The following is a 16,424-nucleotide window of genomic DNA, read 5'->3' on the forward strand; positions in this document are numbered from 1 at the left end:
GGGCCAGCATTCCCCAGGCTGCAGGGACACATTATGAGACCTCAGGCACCAGCCAGAAAGGCTCTCCCCATCTCTGCAAACAACTTCCTGTCCTCATTTGGACTCTGCTGCACACCCCCACCCCACCATCAGTTCCCAGCATTTCTTGCCAATGATTTCCCCACTTGGTCCTAAGGGCTACTCAGGTCCTCCCGAGCACGCCACAGGAGAAGTGGTGAGAGCACGTGCCACGCCTCTTGAAACAACTGACCCCAACGGCCTTTGTCATACCCCAAGCCTGTTGCCTTATTTTTTGAACGAGGAAGATTACTGCAGATTTTGTTTTAAAGGATATTGAGACCAGAGCCTCAAGAGCAGGGAATTTTTAGTTCACTGCTTTTGCGAGGAACTGGATGTGAAAGTTTGTGAAACTGCCAAGGTTTAATTGACAGTGGTAAAATGATAAATATGCATAAACTGCAAGTAATGTCTAGTACTGACTAGGAGTCTCCTCTTTGGGACGTAGGTCTCTGCAGATCACTCAGTGTAGATCAGCCATGATTTGTTGAAGGCTTTCTTGGTGCAAGGCCAGGCAGGTAACAACTCCTACACAAGGCAGGATGGGAGGTCCCCTCAGAGAAGGACAAAGCTCTGAGGAAACTCCCAGGAGTTGAGGGCACATCTTGGAGGGCTTCACGGAGGAGGTGGCATTGAAGCTGGACCCTGGAGGAAGATTCAGATTTGGATGTGCACAAATAAGAAAGGAGAGAATCTAATGCAGAGGGCACAGCATGAGCAAAGGAGGGGAGATGAGGCAGCATCCGTGAGTGTGAAGGTCAGTGAGTTGTCCAGTTAAGCCACCAGCAGGGTATTGGGAGGAGGAGTCCTAGGAGAAAAAGGATCCTGATGCTTTGTGTAGGGGGCCCTGAATGTCACGTTCAGGTACAAAAGTGAGTTTGGGTTTTATTTTGTAAGCAGATGGGAGAGCTTCTTTGATATATACACATTTGCATTGTGTTGCACAATTTATAGAGTGCTTTCTTATTTGATTCTCAGAAACAAAACAAATGACAACACAGCCTCCTGCAGACCAGCATTACTGTTATCATTGTCCTGATTTTACAGTTGAGGAATGTGACTCAGGAGGTTCTTGAGGAGATCCAAAATAAGATTTCTTTTTTTTTTTAAATTATTATACTTTAAGTTGTAGGGTACATGTGCATAACGTGCAGGTTTGTTACATATGTATACTTGTGCCATGTTGGCGTGCTGCACCCATCAACTCGTCATTTACATCAGGTATAACTCCCAATGCAATCCCTCCCGCCTCCCCCCTCCCCATGATAGGCCCCGGTGTGTGATGTTCCCCTTCCCGAGTCCAAGTGATCTCATTATTCAGTTCCCACCTATGAGTGAGAACATGCGGTGTTTGGTTTTCTGTTCTTGCAATAGTTTGCTGAGAATGATGGTTTCCAGCTGCATCCATGTCCCTACAAAGGACACAAACTCATCCTTTTTTATGGCTGCATAGTATTCCATGATACCCAAAATAAGATTTCAAACCTCAAGCCTCCACTTGGGTCCTTCCTGTTCCTTGATAGTGTCCAACAAGTTTTGAGCTGGGAGTGAGGGGGGCAACAGTGTCTGATTTGTGTCCAGGAGAGAAAACACTCTGGCTGCTGTGGCGGGGAGGAGAATGCCAGGGAGGAGGGGAAACCTTGCTGGCCAGTGGTATGTCGTCATAGCAACAGGAATAAGGCCAGAATGGGAGCAGGGAGGGAGGGCAAGGGGCAGCCCGAGGTGGAATTGCCGCAAGTTGGCAGCCTCCTTGGTAGGTGGGGAGAGGGAGTTAAGAGGAGGAAGGAGGCCCATGTTTAGGTGTGCGAGACTGAGAATAAAATTTCCTGCTTATATAGTCTGTGGCCAAAGGGAGAAGGGAGACAGCTGGATCCCTGGGGACCCTACACCAGCTGAGACAGCAGGTGCAATACTAAGGAGCTTGGGTTTGAGAGCCAGGGGACCCCAGGTTCGAGTCCCACTGCTGGCCCCTTTGCCCATGTAACTTGGTTAAATTATTTAAGTGTCTTGCACCTTAGTTCATTTATCTGTAAGATGTTAGAATTGGCACTCAAAAAGGAAGTTACTGATAGAAACTGGTTGCGTGGAGGGAGATCATAATAATACGTACCTCAAAGGATTGATCTGAGGATGAAATACACTAACGCCTGTCCCACACGGAGCCCAGTGCAGGTTACACAGGGATCACAGGGACTCTTTTCAGCACCAGAGTCCACTCAGTCCTTTATTTGCACGACTTTGAAAGTCCTCACAACGGCACTTTGAGGCAGAAACAATTTTTATACTTGTTTTACAAGTGAGGACGCTGGGGATAGAACCTCCTGAAGGTTCACAAGGTTTTGCGATGGTATTAGCTTTACCCCTATGCCGCAGGTAAATAAATGAAGAGGTGGCTGAGAGGGTAATTCACATACAAGCAAAGGGGGTGCCAGGCTTGGAGCTCGGGGAGCCAGGCCTGAGCCAGGCTATGGGCCCACCGGAGGATGGACAGCCAGGCTGAACCTGCCCAGTTAGAAGAGTGGGCAGCCCTCTGTGGGGTGGGCGAGACGAAGCTGGGAGCACCCGGGGGTCCCAGCGTGCCCTCTCCTGACCGCCCTGGGCCTCTTTCCTCTGTCTGTCCCCAGCCTCTGGCCGCTCCCACCCGGCCAGCCCCAGCCCGCCGGGGCCGCAGGCCAGCCCGGTGCTGCCGGTCAGCTACCGCCTGTCGCACACGCGGCTGGCCTTCTTCCTGCGGGAGGCGCGGCCCCCGTCACCCGCGGTCGCCAACAGCTCCCTGCAGCGCTCCGAGCCCTTCGTGGTGTTCCAGACCAAGGAGCTGCCGGTCCTCAACGTCTCGCTGGGGCCCTTCAGCACCAGCCAGGTGGTGGCGCGGGAGCTCCTGCAGCCTTCCAGCACCCTGGACATCCCCGAGCGCCTGACGGTGAACTGGAAGGTGCGGGCCTTCATTGTCCGCTCGCGCGTGCCCGCCTCGCAGCCCGTGGCCCAGGTGCTGTTCTACGTGGCCGGCCGGGACTGGGACGACTTCGGCGTCACCGAGCGGCTACCCTGTGTCCGCCTGCACGCCTTCCGGGATGCCCGGGAAGTCAAGAGCTCCTGCCGCCTCAGCGGGGGCCTGGCCACTTGTCTCGTGCGGGCGGAGCTGCCCCTGGCCTGGTTCGGGCCCCCAGCCCCGGCTGCGCCGCCCGCGGCCCGCCGCAAGTCCCCGGACGGGCTGGAGCCCGAGGCGACAGGGGAGAGCCAGCAGGCCGAGCTCTACTACACGCTCCACGCCCCCGATGCGTCGGGGGGCTGCGGGGGCTCCCGCCGTGGGGCCGGGCCCGGGGTGGGGGCCCGGGCGGAGAGCCCTACCCAGCACCCCCTGCTGCGCATCGGGAGCATCAGCCTGTTCCGCCCGCCCCCCAGGAGGACCCTGCAGGAGCACAGGCTGGACAGCAACCTGATGATCCGCTTGCCAGACCGGCCCCTCAAGCCCGGGGAAGTGCTCAGCATCCTCCTCTATCTGGCCCCCAACTCCTCCTCGCCCTCCAGCCCCAGCGTGGAGCACTTTACACTCAGGTAGTAGGGAAGATGGGTGGGGATCTGGTTTCCCTTCCAAGATCAAATGCATACCTGACTCCTTGTGGGTGGGTGGGAGGGGGGACCTCCCAGCTGTATCCCTGTGCAGCATCCTAATCCTGGGTCTGTCATTTAGTACTTGAGCAACCTCAGGAAGATACCTCGCTTATTGGAGCTACAGTGCTCTTATCTGTCTAATGGCAACAAACATTCCTGCTCCTATTTCTGGATCTCATAGAAATGGCATCATGGTAAAGAGGAAATATCAGTTTCACAATCATAGATGTCCAGAATCATAGAACTGGGACTAGAAGGGACCTTAGACATTTTACAGACAAGGAGACTGAGGCCAAGGAAGAGAAATGGGGACCAGAGAGCAGCCTCTTGGCTGGGAGCCAATAGAAGTGTGTGTGTGTGTGTGTGTGTGTGTGTGTGTGTGTGTGTGTGTGTGTAGGGACATTTGCTCCAGTCCTAGAGTTGGGAGAAAAATTTTCAGGTTTCCCAGTTCTTTCTATCTTTCTATACCTTGAAAAGGACACAGTTTGCAAACTCAAAAATGCCTTTGATTGTATCACATCCCCCCAAAACATGATAATATTTCACACTAGGAATCTATGGTTTGAGTTATGTTGTGTGACTCTGAGGACACCCACCAAAATGCTTCCCCACCCCCAGGCACTATGCATGGGACCTGAAACATCACCTTTAGCCTGCAGCTTCTAGTATTTCCCTGTCTCCTCAGTGTCCTACCTTCAAGTTTAAATATTGTTGGAAAGAGTCATGCCTGATTCAGTGATTGATACCTGAATGTGAACATAAGTTAAATCAGTCATCAGAGATCTTGGGCTGCATTAACAGGAGTAGAGCTTGCAGAATTAGAGAGGTGGCAATCACCTCACTTTAGCCAATGTTCATTGGGGTGCAGCTGAAGTGTCGTATTTAGTACGGGACACTTCACATTTAGTGTCCAGGGGAGCGTGACCGGCTGTGAGGTGATTCAGAACCATGGCAACAAACAGTTGGAGGAACTGAAGGAAAGAAGACTCAGAGAACACCTACTCACCTCGCCAGCTTTTTGAAGAACTACTACAGTTAAGATGGAGGGGAATTGTTCTCTGTTGCCCAGCAGAACCTGTGGCTGTTTTAGCTCAACTACATCCAGGGAAGATCTTTCTAGTTTTCATGGGCTTTCTGAAAAAGGAATGAGATGTGTGCAGAAGTAGTGAGTCCTGTCACTAAGGTGTGCCGGTAGAGATGAGGCAAAGACTTGGCAGGGATATGGTAGAAGGGATTGCAGCTTTCACCGAGGGTCAGTTTCGGCTGTGTGATACCAGATTCCCCAAATTCATCTGAAACATTCATCTGAAACTTCCAGGACTCAGAGTAACTTAGCTTATCTGTTCCCTTTCCCCCAGTACAGCCTAGTGATGGTGGCCAGGTGGGCAGCTTTGGGCTGTAGCCTGACCCTCTCCCTCTTCTTCCTCCCACTTTGTCCCAGGGTAAAGGCCAAGAAGGGTGTGACCCTTTTAGGTACCAAGTCACGCAGTGGCCAGTGGCATGTGACCTCGGAGCTGCTGACTGGGGCAAAGCACTCAACAGCCACCGTGGATGTGACCTGGGCTCAAGGCACACCCCTGCCCCCCTGGTGAGCCGGAGTTGGTGCATCTACCCACCTCTTTGCAGAGCAGCCATCTGAGAGGGGTGGGGACTCTTTGAAGGAAGAGGCTGGACTTGGGGAGGGCTGGGGCTTGGCCACTGGGGTCTCTGAGGTCCAGGCCCCTCAGTGGCATCCTGGGGCTGGAGCACCTCAGATGGGCTGGAGAAGGCTCACAGGGCCCCCATCAGGTAGCTCCCGGGGAGGGGTGGGGTCCCCATTGAGGGTTTCTGAGCTCCTGGGCCACTCCCAGCCCTTCATCCTCTGCTCTCCTTCCCTCCCATCCCCTGGCAGGGAGGGCCAGGGCCCCTCGGAGATCCTGCAGCTGGACTTTGAAATGGAGAACTTCACCAGCCAGTCGGTCAAGCGGAGGATCATGTGGTACATTGACTACCGTGGCCACAGCGCCCTGCCTGACCTGGAGCGGGCAGTCACTGAGCTGACGGTCATTCAGCGGGATGTGCAAGCCATTCTACCCCTGGCCATGGTGAGCAGGCAGGTGACTGGCCCAGAACATGTCTGGGTTTATGCATGCATGCACATTTGTGTGACAAGAATGTGAACCACTGAGTATATGTACAAATTGACATGTGTGTATATGTGAGACTTCCTGCCACGCCCAGGTATGCCTGTGTGAGAAGGTGTGTGCATGTGTGTTATATTTGTGGGGCCATGAGGACAGCAGATGCTCATGGGGGCAGAGGTGGGAGATGTCACCATGGAGGGACCACTGATGGGAAGTTTGCAGGAAGAAGTAGCAATGCAGTTGAGTCTTGGAGGTCACCTGGGAGGGAGGGCTCCCAGAGATGCACAGTATGTCCTAGGCAGGACATTACTTGGGCAAAGGTACAGTAGTGAGAATATGAGTAGTTTGTTCAAAAGAACTATAGATTTAGAAAGAGCGTCATGGAGTGGTAGGGCTGGAATGATTGTCTGGGCCCAGCCCAGGGCAGCTTGAATGGCCAGGGGCATGCGTTAGACGTTACTATGTGAGTCCTGAGGAGCCTGGAAGCTGTTTAAGAGGAGATGGCCGGGGCCTGGGGAAGGGTTGTTGCCTGGCAGCACAGTGAGGCAGACCCTGAGGTTCCTGCAAAAGCCCAAGTGAGCAGACCATCTGTCAAGGAGCGTGAGGCGGGGTGGTTGCCTATCCCTGCACACGTGTGCAAGTGTCCCCACTGGAAGGATGTGCATCTGAGGAGTGGGTGGCGGGGGGGGGGGGTGTCCAGGAGCCAGGGCCTTGGCTAGTGTGTCCCAGGACAGAAGAGGACCACAAGCAGAGCCCCCCTCCCTGCTTCTCCTCCCTGCAGGACACAGAGATCATCAACACGGCCATTCTGACTGGCAGGACAGTGGCCATCCCTGTCAAGGTCATTGCCATTGAGGTGAATGGCCTCGTCCTAGACGTCTCTGCCCTAGTGGAATGCGAGTCAGACAATGAAGACATCATCAAGGTGGGCATCCTGGAGGTGGGGCCCCTGGGGAAGAAGCCCTAGGCCTTCAGGAGAGCAGAACCTCAGACCAGAGTCCAGGTGGCTGACTCTTATTCATCCTCTAAGACTGAACTCATGCCTCCCTGTGCTGGGACCCCTTCTGTTGCAGCAGCTGCCCCACCCTTTTCCTCCTACAGCACTGGCCTTACTTCATCCCAAGCTTCACCACACCATTCTGAAAGGGTTCACTCCCAAGTCTACTGACTCCCATGGTACTCCGTCTTCCTGCCCCTGGATACTGCTTTGGCCAGTCCTGGAGGGCTTCCCATAGGAATATGAAACAGACTGTCAGGCCAGAGGGGAGAAGGCAGTGTCAACAACTTGAAATCAATCTAGCAAGACATTATTGAACCTTGGTATGTGGCAGACACTTGGCAAGGCAACAGGGGGTGGGTGAGGGAGACAACCCCTCCAAGACCTGCTCTGAACCCAGAGTGCGAGTGATCGGATGAAGGCAATGTAGCTCAGGAGGAAGCCTCAAGAAGTATGTGAGTAAGGCCAGGCGTGAAGGTTGTGTACTGAGGGCCCCACTCCCAGCACACACGCTCCAGCTCCTCCAGCTCCTAAAGGCTCCTCTCAGCCGTGAGCTCCCAGCCCACCCCTGAGCTCCTCCCCAGGGACCTGCTCTCGCCCCAGGTCCACAGCCCAGCCCACACGACACTCATCTGACACAATGACCCAGTTTGCCACCTCCCCAAGAGGGCTCCAGATTCGCTCCTTCCCCTGGTTTTGAACGGTGGTCAGAAGTGAGTTGGGAAGAGGAGGCAGTAGAGTGGGCAGTGGTGTGAGCAGATGTCCAACCCTGGTACCTGTGGGGTGGGCCAGCCGCTCACTATGCCACCCTCCAGCAGGCATCAAAATCAGATGATTAGACAACTGAATTCGTTCTTGCTCCTGTAAATAATTCAGCTTGAAGGAGAGCAGGACAGTTGGAATGCAGATGTCCTCCTCCTGGTCGCTTGGGCTCGCTCCTGCTCTCTCTCTCTATGCTTTGCCTTTGGGTCCCTCCAAGTCTGGGGAGCATGGGGCTTACCTCTTCTATCCATGATCCAGGAAGGATGCCTTCCAAGGGAGCCAGAGCAGATGGTCTGGTGCCCCCCACTCCACTGCATCACCCCCTTCAGAGAAGCCTCACCAGAAGTCTGTGGGGCTGTCCACGGCTGGCAGACTGGGATGGGAAGAAACAGGTCTGCTCCCAAGGGCCCTCACCCAGCACCTTCTCTGCCACCCAGACTCCCCTACCCCAGCTCCAGAGCAGAACCAAGGAGAATTAGAGAAGATGTTAAATGAAATTGGTTACAAATCTTGATGAAATATACTCAGGTCTCATGGTGTCTACCACATTGTAAATGGAATTTACAGGTCTGCAGTTGGAATTCTTTGCCTTCCGAGGTGGGAAATGAGCATTTCTGGCAGGGCTGCTGTCCCATCCCTCCACCCACCCCTCTGAGATGATGATGGGAGCTGGCAGGGTTTGGGATGCCCCAGGGGCTCATCTCCATGGATAAGCCATAGTCCCAACAACCCTGGGTCCTTCCAGAGCCTTCAGGGCATCATCAACCCACCAGCTGAATGATAGACCTGCTCCCAAACTCAAGACCATGTACCCATGGACATGCGCCAGCATGAGCAGCTAGATGCATGTACACACAGCATCCATTCTGGGCTGCCAGGTGTGTGCGTGGGCATATTTAACACACAGAGCCATCTGCATTTGCCCTAAAGTACTGGCAGTGACACCTCTGTGAGTGGGCACAGGTATCCACCAAGATGTACTCAGCAGACATGTGGTTTCCATCCAGGGAACCTCTAGGAATACAAGTCGGTATCCAGGTGGGCAGGCATTTACAATAGCCACATTCGTTGGTGGCAGCCATCCACCCATCTATGCTTGGGATTCTCTAGTCCTGAGTTTTCCTCTCCCATTCCCTCATCTCCACACCTGGTTAAGCAGCCCGCCTCACCAGAAATTAACTACCTGCCCATTCTCCTGGGGCAACCATGCCAGAGAGGCTGTGGAGGACATGGGCCTGCCCCTCATCCCCATCCCCTCTACCTCAATGTCCTCCCTGCCCAGTTAAGTGCCCATGTCCTTTTCTGCACCATAGAGGACTCTACCTGCCAGACCCCTGGCTCCAGAGCCCCGCCAGTCCTGCTAGGGGAGGGGAGCCAGCCCTGAGAGGCCCTCACCCTGGAGCCTCCTCCAAAGTGTAGCTCTGGCAGATCGGGAACAGCCCCTGAAAAGCATTTGCATGTTGGCTCCTTACTAAGGAACAAAAGCCTTCCCCAGTGGGCACCAAGAGGTGATCTCGAGAAAGAGCAAAAGCAGTGATGGAAGCCGAGACTCCCAGAGGAGTCAATGCCTCCTTCCACTGGCACCCTCTCCTTCAGCCTCCTAGGACTTTCCCTCCAGCCCTGCTCGTCAGACTGAAGTTCCCTGCATTGCCTCACAGGAAGACCTGTACGGCAAGACGTGCCAACTGTTGCTCCCTTCCCCCAGGTATCCAGCAGCTGCGACTACGTGTTTGTGAGCGGAAAAGAGTCTCGAGGGTCCATGAACGCCAGGGTCACCTTCCGCTACGACGTTCTCAATGCCCCCCTGGAAATGACAGTCTGGGTCCCCAAGCTGCCCTTGCACATTGAGCTCTCAGATGCCCGCCTCAGCCAAGTGAAGGGCTGGAGGGTACCCATCCTCCCCGACCGGAGGTACAGCCCCTCTCCTATGGCAGATACTTGGGATACTCATGGGTGGATACAACCTCGGCCAACAGTCTGACCTGCATATGGATATAAGGCCCCTGGTATACATAGTCTGTCGGTTGGTTGTGCAGTTAACAAACTTTCATTGACCAGCTACTGTGAGCTAGGCACTGGCAAGTGTTTGAGATGGGGTGACTGTGGCCAGTGCCTGACCATGCCAGTCTCTCAGTCCAGCAGGGGAGGAAGGCATGTGCATGCCACAGAACATGGTGATGGGTGGGAAGCCCCGTGTGCAGGGAATCAAGTGGCACAAGGAGAGGACCGCTTCTTCCTCCAGGCGAAGTCAAGGCAGGCTTCCTGGAAGAGACAACCCTTGAGCTAAGTCTTAAAGAATGAACTGAAAGGAGTTGGCTGGGGAGACAGGTTAAGAGACTGCCTGCAGTCAGGCAGACAAAATGGAGCAGACACACCTGTACGTGTGTGCCCCAGCCTGGGCACATCAAGGACACACTAGTGAGTGCATGAGTGCAGGCACACTGTGACTCATACCCAGGCTCCCTTGTGGGCTTGTAAGCTCAGGCACCTGGGTGCCCATATGTGGGGCATATACGTGTGTACTCACCACATTCCAATCACCCACTCAGCTGCTGGAGAGAAAAGCCCAGCAGGGAAGAGAAGAGAAGAAAGTGACGGGCAGCTAAGAGCAGGAGGTGGGCAGGGCTGGAGAGAGAAGCAGGTGGTGAGAGAAACAGACAGCCAAGTGAGAAATGGGCTGAGTTCAACTCAGAGAGATTTGGAAGAGCAATGTGGCATAGACCAGTGCCTCTCAAACTTTAATGTGTACATGAATCACCTGGGGATCGGAGTAAAATGCAGATTCTGACTGGGCAGGTCTGGGGTAAAGCCTGTAATTCTGCATTTCTCACCAGCTCCTGGGTGATATCGATACTGCTTTGAGTAGCAGTGGACTCTGAAGCCAGACAGCCTGGTTTAAGTCCTGCCTCTGCTATTTACTAGCTGTGTAAACTTGGGCTACTTATGTAACCGCTCTGTGCCTCCATCTCCATATCTGTAAAATGGGCACAATAACACCTGCCTCATAGGATTTTTGTGAGGAATAAATTAATTAACCCAGGTGAAAGAACTCTTGGTGTAAATGAATATTCTAGTTGATTGATCCTCCAGTACACCAACAAAGCACTAGCTACAGAGAGAAACACTTGGCTTTATCACCAAAGCACACCTTCCTGGCAGTAAACCTCTCAATTTTAGCATTTTTTTTTTGCAATGTGCACAGGCTGAGAATTTCCCGAATCATCAAGTCCAGGTTCCCTTTTGCTTAACAGTTTATCAATGTGTCTCTCTCCTCTCACATTTCACTAAAAGCAGCAAAAGGAAACCAGGCCACAATTTCCACACCTTGCTTGGAAATCTTCTCAGTTAAATGTCCGAGTTCATCACCTACAGGTTCTGCTTAGTTTCCTCACAACCGCAGAACACAATTCAGCTAAGATTTCTGGCATTCTATAAAAAGGATCACATTTGCTCCAGGTTAGAGCTTAAAACAGTGCCAGGCACAAACTTAGTACTGAAGAAGAGGCAGCAGTTGCTGTTAGGATTTGACACCAGCTATTCTCAGGCTTGGCTTAAGCCAAGAGGAGGCAGATAGGAACAGGAGGTAGGGTCAAGAAGGAACTTTTCTAGGAGAGAAAAGGCTGGGACTCCTGGCTCCAAACTTAGAGATGAAAGGCATGAGCCAAAGAGGAGGTTTGCTTTTGCAGAGCTTCTGGGAAGCTGGGAGGACCCAACAGGGCAAGGGTGAGGGGTGTGAACTGTGCAAGTCAGAGTCCAGGTGAGAAGCCTTCAGCATGGCATGTCCCCACCCCAGGTCAGTCCGGGAAAGCGAGGACGAGGACGAGGAAGAGGAGGAGCGGCGGCAGAGTGCAAGCCGGGGCTGCACCCTGCAGTACCAGCATGCCACCCTGCAGGTCTTCACCCAGTTCCACACGACATCATCTGAGGGCACCGACCAGGTGGTCACCATGCTAGGCCCGGACTGGCTGGTGGAGGTCACTGACCTAGTCAGTGACTTCATGCGGGTGGGTGACCCCCGAGTGGCACACATGGTGGACAGCAGCACACTGGCAGGACTGGAGCCAGGCACTACCCCCTTTAAGGTAGGTATGGGCTCTGTCCCGGCACAAAGGGGCAGTGTTGGGAGCCTTATTTACCTGTGGGTGCAGAACTCAGATTTTCGCAACCCCAACTGGGCCCCAGAACACTCTTCCCTGCCTCCCCCTTGTCTGAAATTCTAAGGTCAAGCTCTCTTAGCTTCATCCTGGTAAAAGTTCTCACTCCAAGCTGTATCAACCTTTATCAATCCTCAGTGTGGGTGACTCAAGCAGACCCCTCCCTGAGAGCAGAGGGGGAGCAGGTGAGAGTCAACCAGCCTAGAGTCCAGGAAGGTGCGTTTGGTGATCTAGGAACTCAACTTTGACCTTTCCTGACTTGTTTCTACCCTGACAATTGGGTGTCTGGATAGAAATCATCTACCTAAGAAACTATTGTGACTTGTAGGCTAGAATCTGCCTGCAGACATATCTTCTTCGTAAAGCAATTGATCCAACGTGTTTTCAATTGGGAGATTTCTCATTTTAAAAATACCTATAGATTTCTGGTTTCACAAAAAATGAATCTGGCAACAATCAGCTGAAAGCTGGTATTGGTGCCTCCTATACGTGAGAATGAGTTCCCTCATTTTCCACAGTCCTCATCACTCCCTTTTGTCTCCCTGACATTGAGGTTGCACATCAATTGCTGCTTATCACTGTGTGGGGGTTGTTGTTTTCCTTAGAATTGGCCCACCTCTCTCATTTGTGTTCTTGCCTGACTCCTATGAGCCCCCAACACTCTCATGACCTCTGGACACTGGTTCCTGGTTGCAGACCTGAGCCAGAGCTGCACAGTCCTGCCTCCCAGCCTGCCTCACCCTTCAGGCCCCTCTTGCAGCAGTGCTGGGATTTCTCCCCAGCTGGTGATCTTGGGCAGGGGGGTTGCGCTTTCCTAGCTCTCTCCCATCCTGGTCCCGCTCTGCCTCAGGTGGTGTCTCCGCTGACGGAGGCTGTGCTCGGGGAGACGCTGCTGACAGTGACGGAGGAGAAGGTCAGCATCACACAGCTTCAGGCCCAGGTGGTGGCCAGCCTGGCCCTCTCCCTGCGGCCCAGCCCTGGGAGCAGCCACACCATCCTAGCCACCACAGCTGCCCAGCAGACCCTGAGCTTCCTCAAGCAGGTAACTGGCTGCTTGGCCCACCAGCCAGGGATTTAGTGGTACGGAAGGAGGACCTGGGGGCTCTGCTTTGCCCTAGCACCAAGAGTCCCCAAATTAGGGCTTTAGGATACGGACGATCTCTGCCCTCCATGCCCTGCACACCTGCCCACCCCATGGCCACAGCATCTACATGGGAGGTTAGAGCAAAGTCTCGCTTGCTGCTCTTGCCACCTGAGATGTTCCCTCTGAGCGTCTCCCTCCTGGATTCACAGAGGGCTCTCACCTCCACATCACCCCCAGGAAGTACCCTCACTTATCTCTGGAGCCCCAAGTATACACCATAGGCATAGCCACAGGACAAAAGTGGAAAGGTGACAGGTGGGAGTCCTGGGGAGTGAGGAGGTGACAGGTGTCAGTCCTGGGGAGTGAGGAGGTGAGCATCAAGTGCTGAGCCCAGAGTCAGGACACAGGGGTCCTCTGTCCCTAACTCACTCCATCACCTCAAGCCAATCACTTCTCTCTGAACCCTGCTTCCTCACCTGGAGCGAGGGCAATTCTCAGAAGGTTTTAGCCAACAGGCAGAAGTGGGGAGTGGGTGTGTATTCTCAACAGCTTGTTGTCTGATGGGGGTAAGCCCAAGGTCAGGCATGGAGATACGGAGCTATTCTGGCAGCAGAAGGGACTTGAATCAGACCCAAGGCAAAACTTACCTTCAGCTCATCCAGGGGAGAGGGGTGAAGTGGACAAGGGCATCCTCAGAGCGGTATGAGGCCTGGATGCCATGGTCTGGGATTTACCCTCCCCACACCCTGTAAGGGGGACTCTCACTTGAGCAATAGTTCTTAGTGCCCGCCACAGGCCAGGCACAGTTGCAGTGCTGAGAATACAGCAGGGAGCCAGAGACCTGTGGTCCCCACCCCTACAGAGCCCAGGATCTAGCAGGTAGCCAGCTAAACAAGCTCTTTGACTCCTGATCCCTCCTTCTCCTCGTCCTCCAGGAAGCCCTACTGAGCCTTTGGCTCTCCTACAGTGATGGCACCACAGCCCCACTCTCTCTCTACAGTCCCCGAGACTACGGTCTGCTAGTGAGCAGCCTGGATGAGCGTGTGGCCACTGTGACCCAGGACCGGGCCTTCCCTCTGGTAGTGGCTGAGGCCGAGGGAGCAGGGGAGCTGCTCCGCGCAGAGCTAACCATCGCTGAGAGCTGCCAGAAAACCAGACGCAAGAGTGTGCTGGCCACGACCCCTGTGGGCCTGCGGGTGCACTTTGGGAGGGACGAGGAGGACCCCACTTATGACTACCCGGGCCCCAGCCAACCAGGGCCTGGCGGGGGCGAGGACGAGTCCCGGGGAGCTGGCCCGCCAGGCTCTGCGCTACCAGCACCGGAGGCCCCAGGCCCGGGCACCGCCAGCCCCGTCGTGCCACCCACAGAAGACTTCCTGCCGCTGCCCACCGGCTTCCTGCAGATGCCACGGGGTCTGACCGACCTGGAGATTGGCATGTACGCGCTGCTGGGCGTCTTTTGCCTCGCCATCCTCGTCTTCCTCATCAACTGCATCGTTTTCGTGCTGCGCTACCGGCACAAACGCATCCCGCCCGAGGGCCAGACCAGCATGGACCACTCTCACCACTGGGTGTTCCTGGGCAACGGGCAGCCGCTGCGAGTGCAAGGGGAGCTCTCGCCGCCGGCAGGCAACCCGCTGGAAACCGTGCCCGCCTGCTGCCACGGCGACCACCACAGCAGCGGCAGCTCTCAGACCAGCGTCCAGAGCCAGGTGCACGGCCGGGGCGACGGCTCCTCGGGCGGCTCAGCCCGGGACCAAGCCGAGGACCCAGCCAGCTCACCCACCTCCAAGCGCAAGCGGGTCAAGTTCACCACCTTCACCACGCTGCCGTCAGAGGAGCTGGCCTATGACTCGGTGCCCGCCGGCGAAGAGGACGAGGAGGAGGAAGAGGACCTGGGTTGGGGCTGCCCGGATGTGGCGGGCACCACGCGGCCCACTGCACCCCCGGACCTGCACAATTACATGCGCAGAATCAAAGAGATTGCCTAGAGGCGCCAACCGGAGTAGCAGGGACTCCCCCATCGGGTCAGCTCGGGGTAGGACACAGCCGGGACCCCCGGTTCACACGGACTCTGGGCGGCTGAATTGATTTTGTACTCCCTGCCCCTGTAGCTTGGCTCGGTCCGGGTCGGGCCGCCTCAGTGTCTGGGCCTCCCCTCGCCTCACACCGTTACCCTCTTCTGCCCCCTGCAGGTGGAGGGCTCTTCCTCCAGTGGCTCGCAAGGAGGAAAGCAACCCCAGCCTCTGTTCTACCCTTTCCAAATCTCCTCCCATCTTAAGCAACTCCCTGCCCCAAGAGTGAGGCAAGGAGGTCCAGCTTGGGGTCAGGTGGGCCCACGCTGTGTCCCGGCCCCGCCTCCCGTCCCCCCTGTCGTCCCCCTGTGCAGGGGGTTCTGTGGGGGTCTTGTGTCACAGGCTGCACAAAGACTTTCCTCAAACTAATATTCAGGGATTTCTGTCCTGCAGGGTGGGGAGGTGGCGGCTGCCTGCCCTGCCAAGGATCTTGCTGTGGATGAAATATCTGTGGATGAAATAGGGGGACAGCTGTAGCATCTGCTGGCATTCGCGTGCCTCCCAGGACCTGGGAGCTGACTCTACAGAGAGGTCTGGTGCCAAGCCAGGCACCTTCCTGAGTTCTCAGGACTCCCACCCCTGCCCCAAGGGCTTTGGGCAGGGACCTAAAGGGGAAAGAGTCCTGGATCCATCTCTAGCCAAATCACACCCCAGAGCCAGAGGCCTGGGGACCTCCTTGCCTTCCCCTTCCCCCACAGCAAGGTCAACACTACTACGCCTTAGCCACCCCTCACCCTGCTGACCGCGCCTTCCCTCTGCAGCACAGGGCAGGCAGCCACCTATCCCCCACAAGACGGAACCCAGGAGGGGAGTAGAGGGCACCGGGGAATGCTGTGAGGGACTTTAGGGTGGGCAAACGCAGAAGGGAGCCAGTGTCGCCCCTACCCCATCCCACAGCCATTTTTCTCTCGGGTTCTACCCACCACTGTGTCAGATTTTTCTTAAATAAATGGAAGTGGTCAGACTGGAGGTGGGGGCAGCAGCTCCCATGAACAAACAGTACACGGTGGCTGGCTCTGTATCTTCCTTGTGTGCATGGGCAAACACACACACACACACAAGTCCACACATGCACGCACACACATTCGCACACTGTGGGCACACTACATGACATGAGACCAAAACTCGGCTAGACCAGGCTGTGGTCCTGCTCTTCCTCTCCTAACATGCAGGTCCCTTAAGACCCTCTGGTGTTTTGGGATGCCCAGGTCAAGGGATGAAGAATCCGCTGACCCACAAATGTGCCCTTATAAAGAGGTGCCTCCTCTAAGGCTCTGTCCTGATTGGCTCAGGGGAGGGAAGGGCAGGCCTTGGAACTGCAGAGAAAGATCTTCTGGGGGGCACAGAAAAATAAGGAGAGAGGTGAGAGGGTTGGTGTGCCCACCTGAGTTACTCCAGCTTCATTCACTGCCCACCTCTGAGGTGGCCCTCCCTGTAACCACCTCTCCTCCCTTCTCTCCCCCTTGGGGTTGATGGAGAAAGCCTGGGGATCTACATGTTAGAAACCAGACAGGAGAGAGCACATGCATGTTGGGGTGCCCCTCCCCACCAGTGGGCCAT

The 16,424-nt window shown here is 55.1% G+C and overlaps 1 protein-coding gene across 1 annotated transcript; it reads left to right on the forward strand.

Moving 5' to 3' along the window:
- The first annotated feature begins 1,743 nt into the window (after positions 1-1,743).
- Positions 1,744-15,866, forward strand: TMEM132E (transmembrane protein 132E). The gene is made up of 9 exons (XM_073005407.1): positions 1,744-1,810; positions 2,682-3,612; positions 5,111-5,257; positions 5,561-5,753; positions 6,574-6,717; positions 9,257-9,462; positions 11,345-11,633; positions 12,556-12,747; positions 13,725-15,866. The coding sequence occupies exons 1-9, from the start codon at positions 1,744-1,746 to the stop codon at positions 14,778-14,780; spliced, it is 3,225 nt and encodes a 1,074-aa protein (XP_072861508.1). The 3' UTR covers positions 14,781-15,866.
- The last annotated feature ends 558 nt before the right edge of the window (positions 15,867-16,424 follow it).

Source organism: Chlorocebus sabaeus, chromosome 16 (genome assembly GCF_047675955.1).
Source record: "Chlorocebus sabaeus isolate Y175 chromosome 16, mChlSab1.0.hap1, whole genome shotgun sequence".
NCBI lineage: Eukaryota > Metazoa > Chordata > Mammalia > Primates > Cercopithecidae > Chlorocebus > Chlorocebus sabaeus.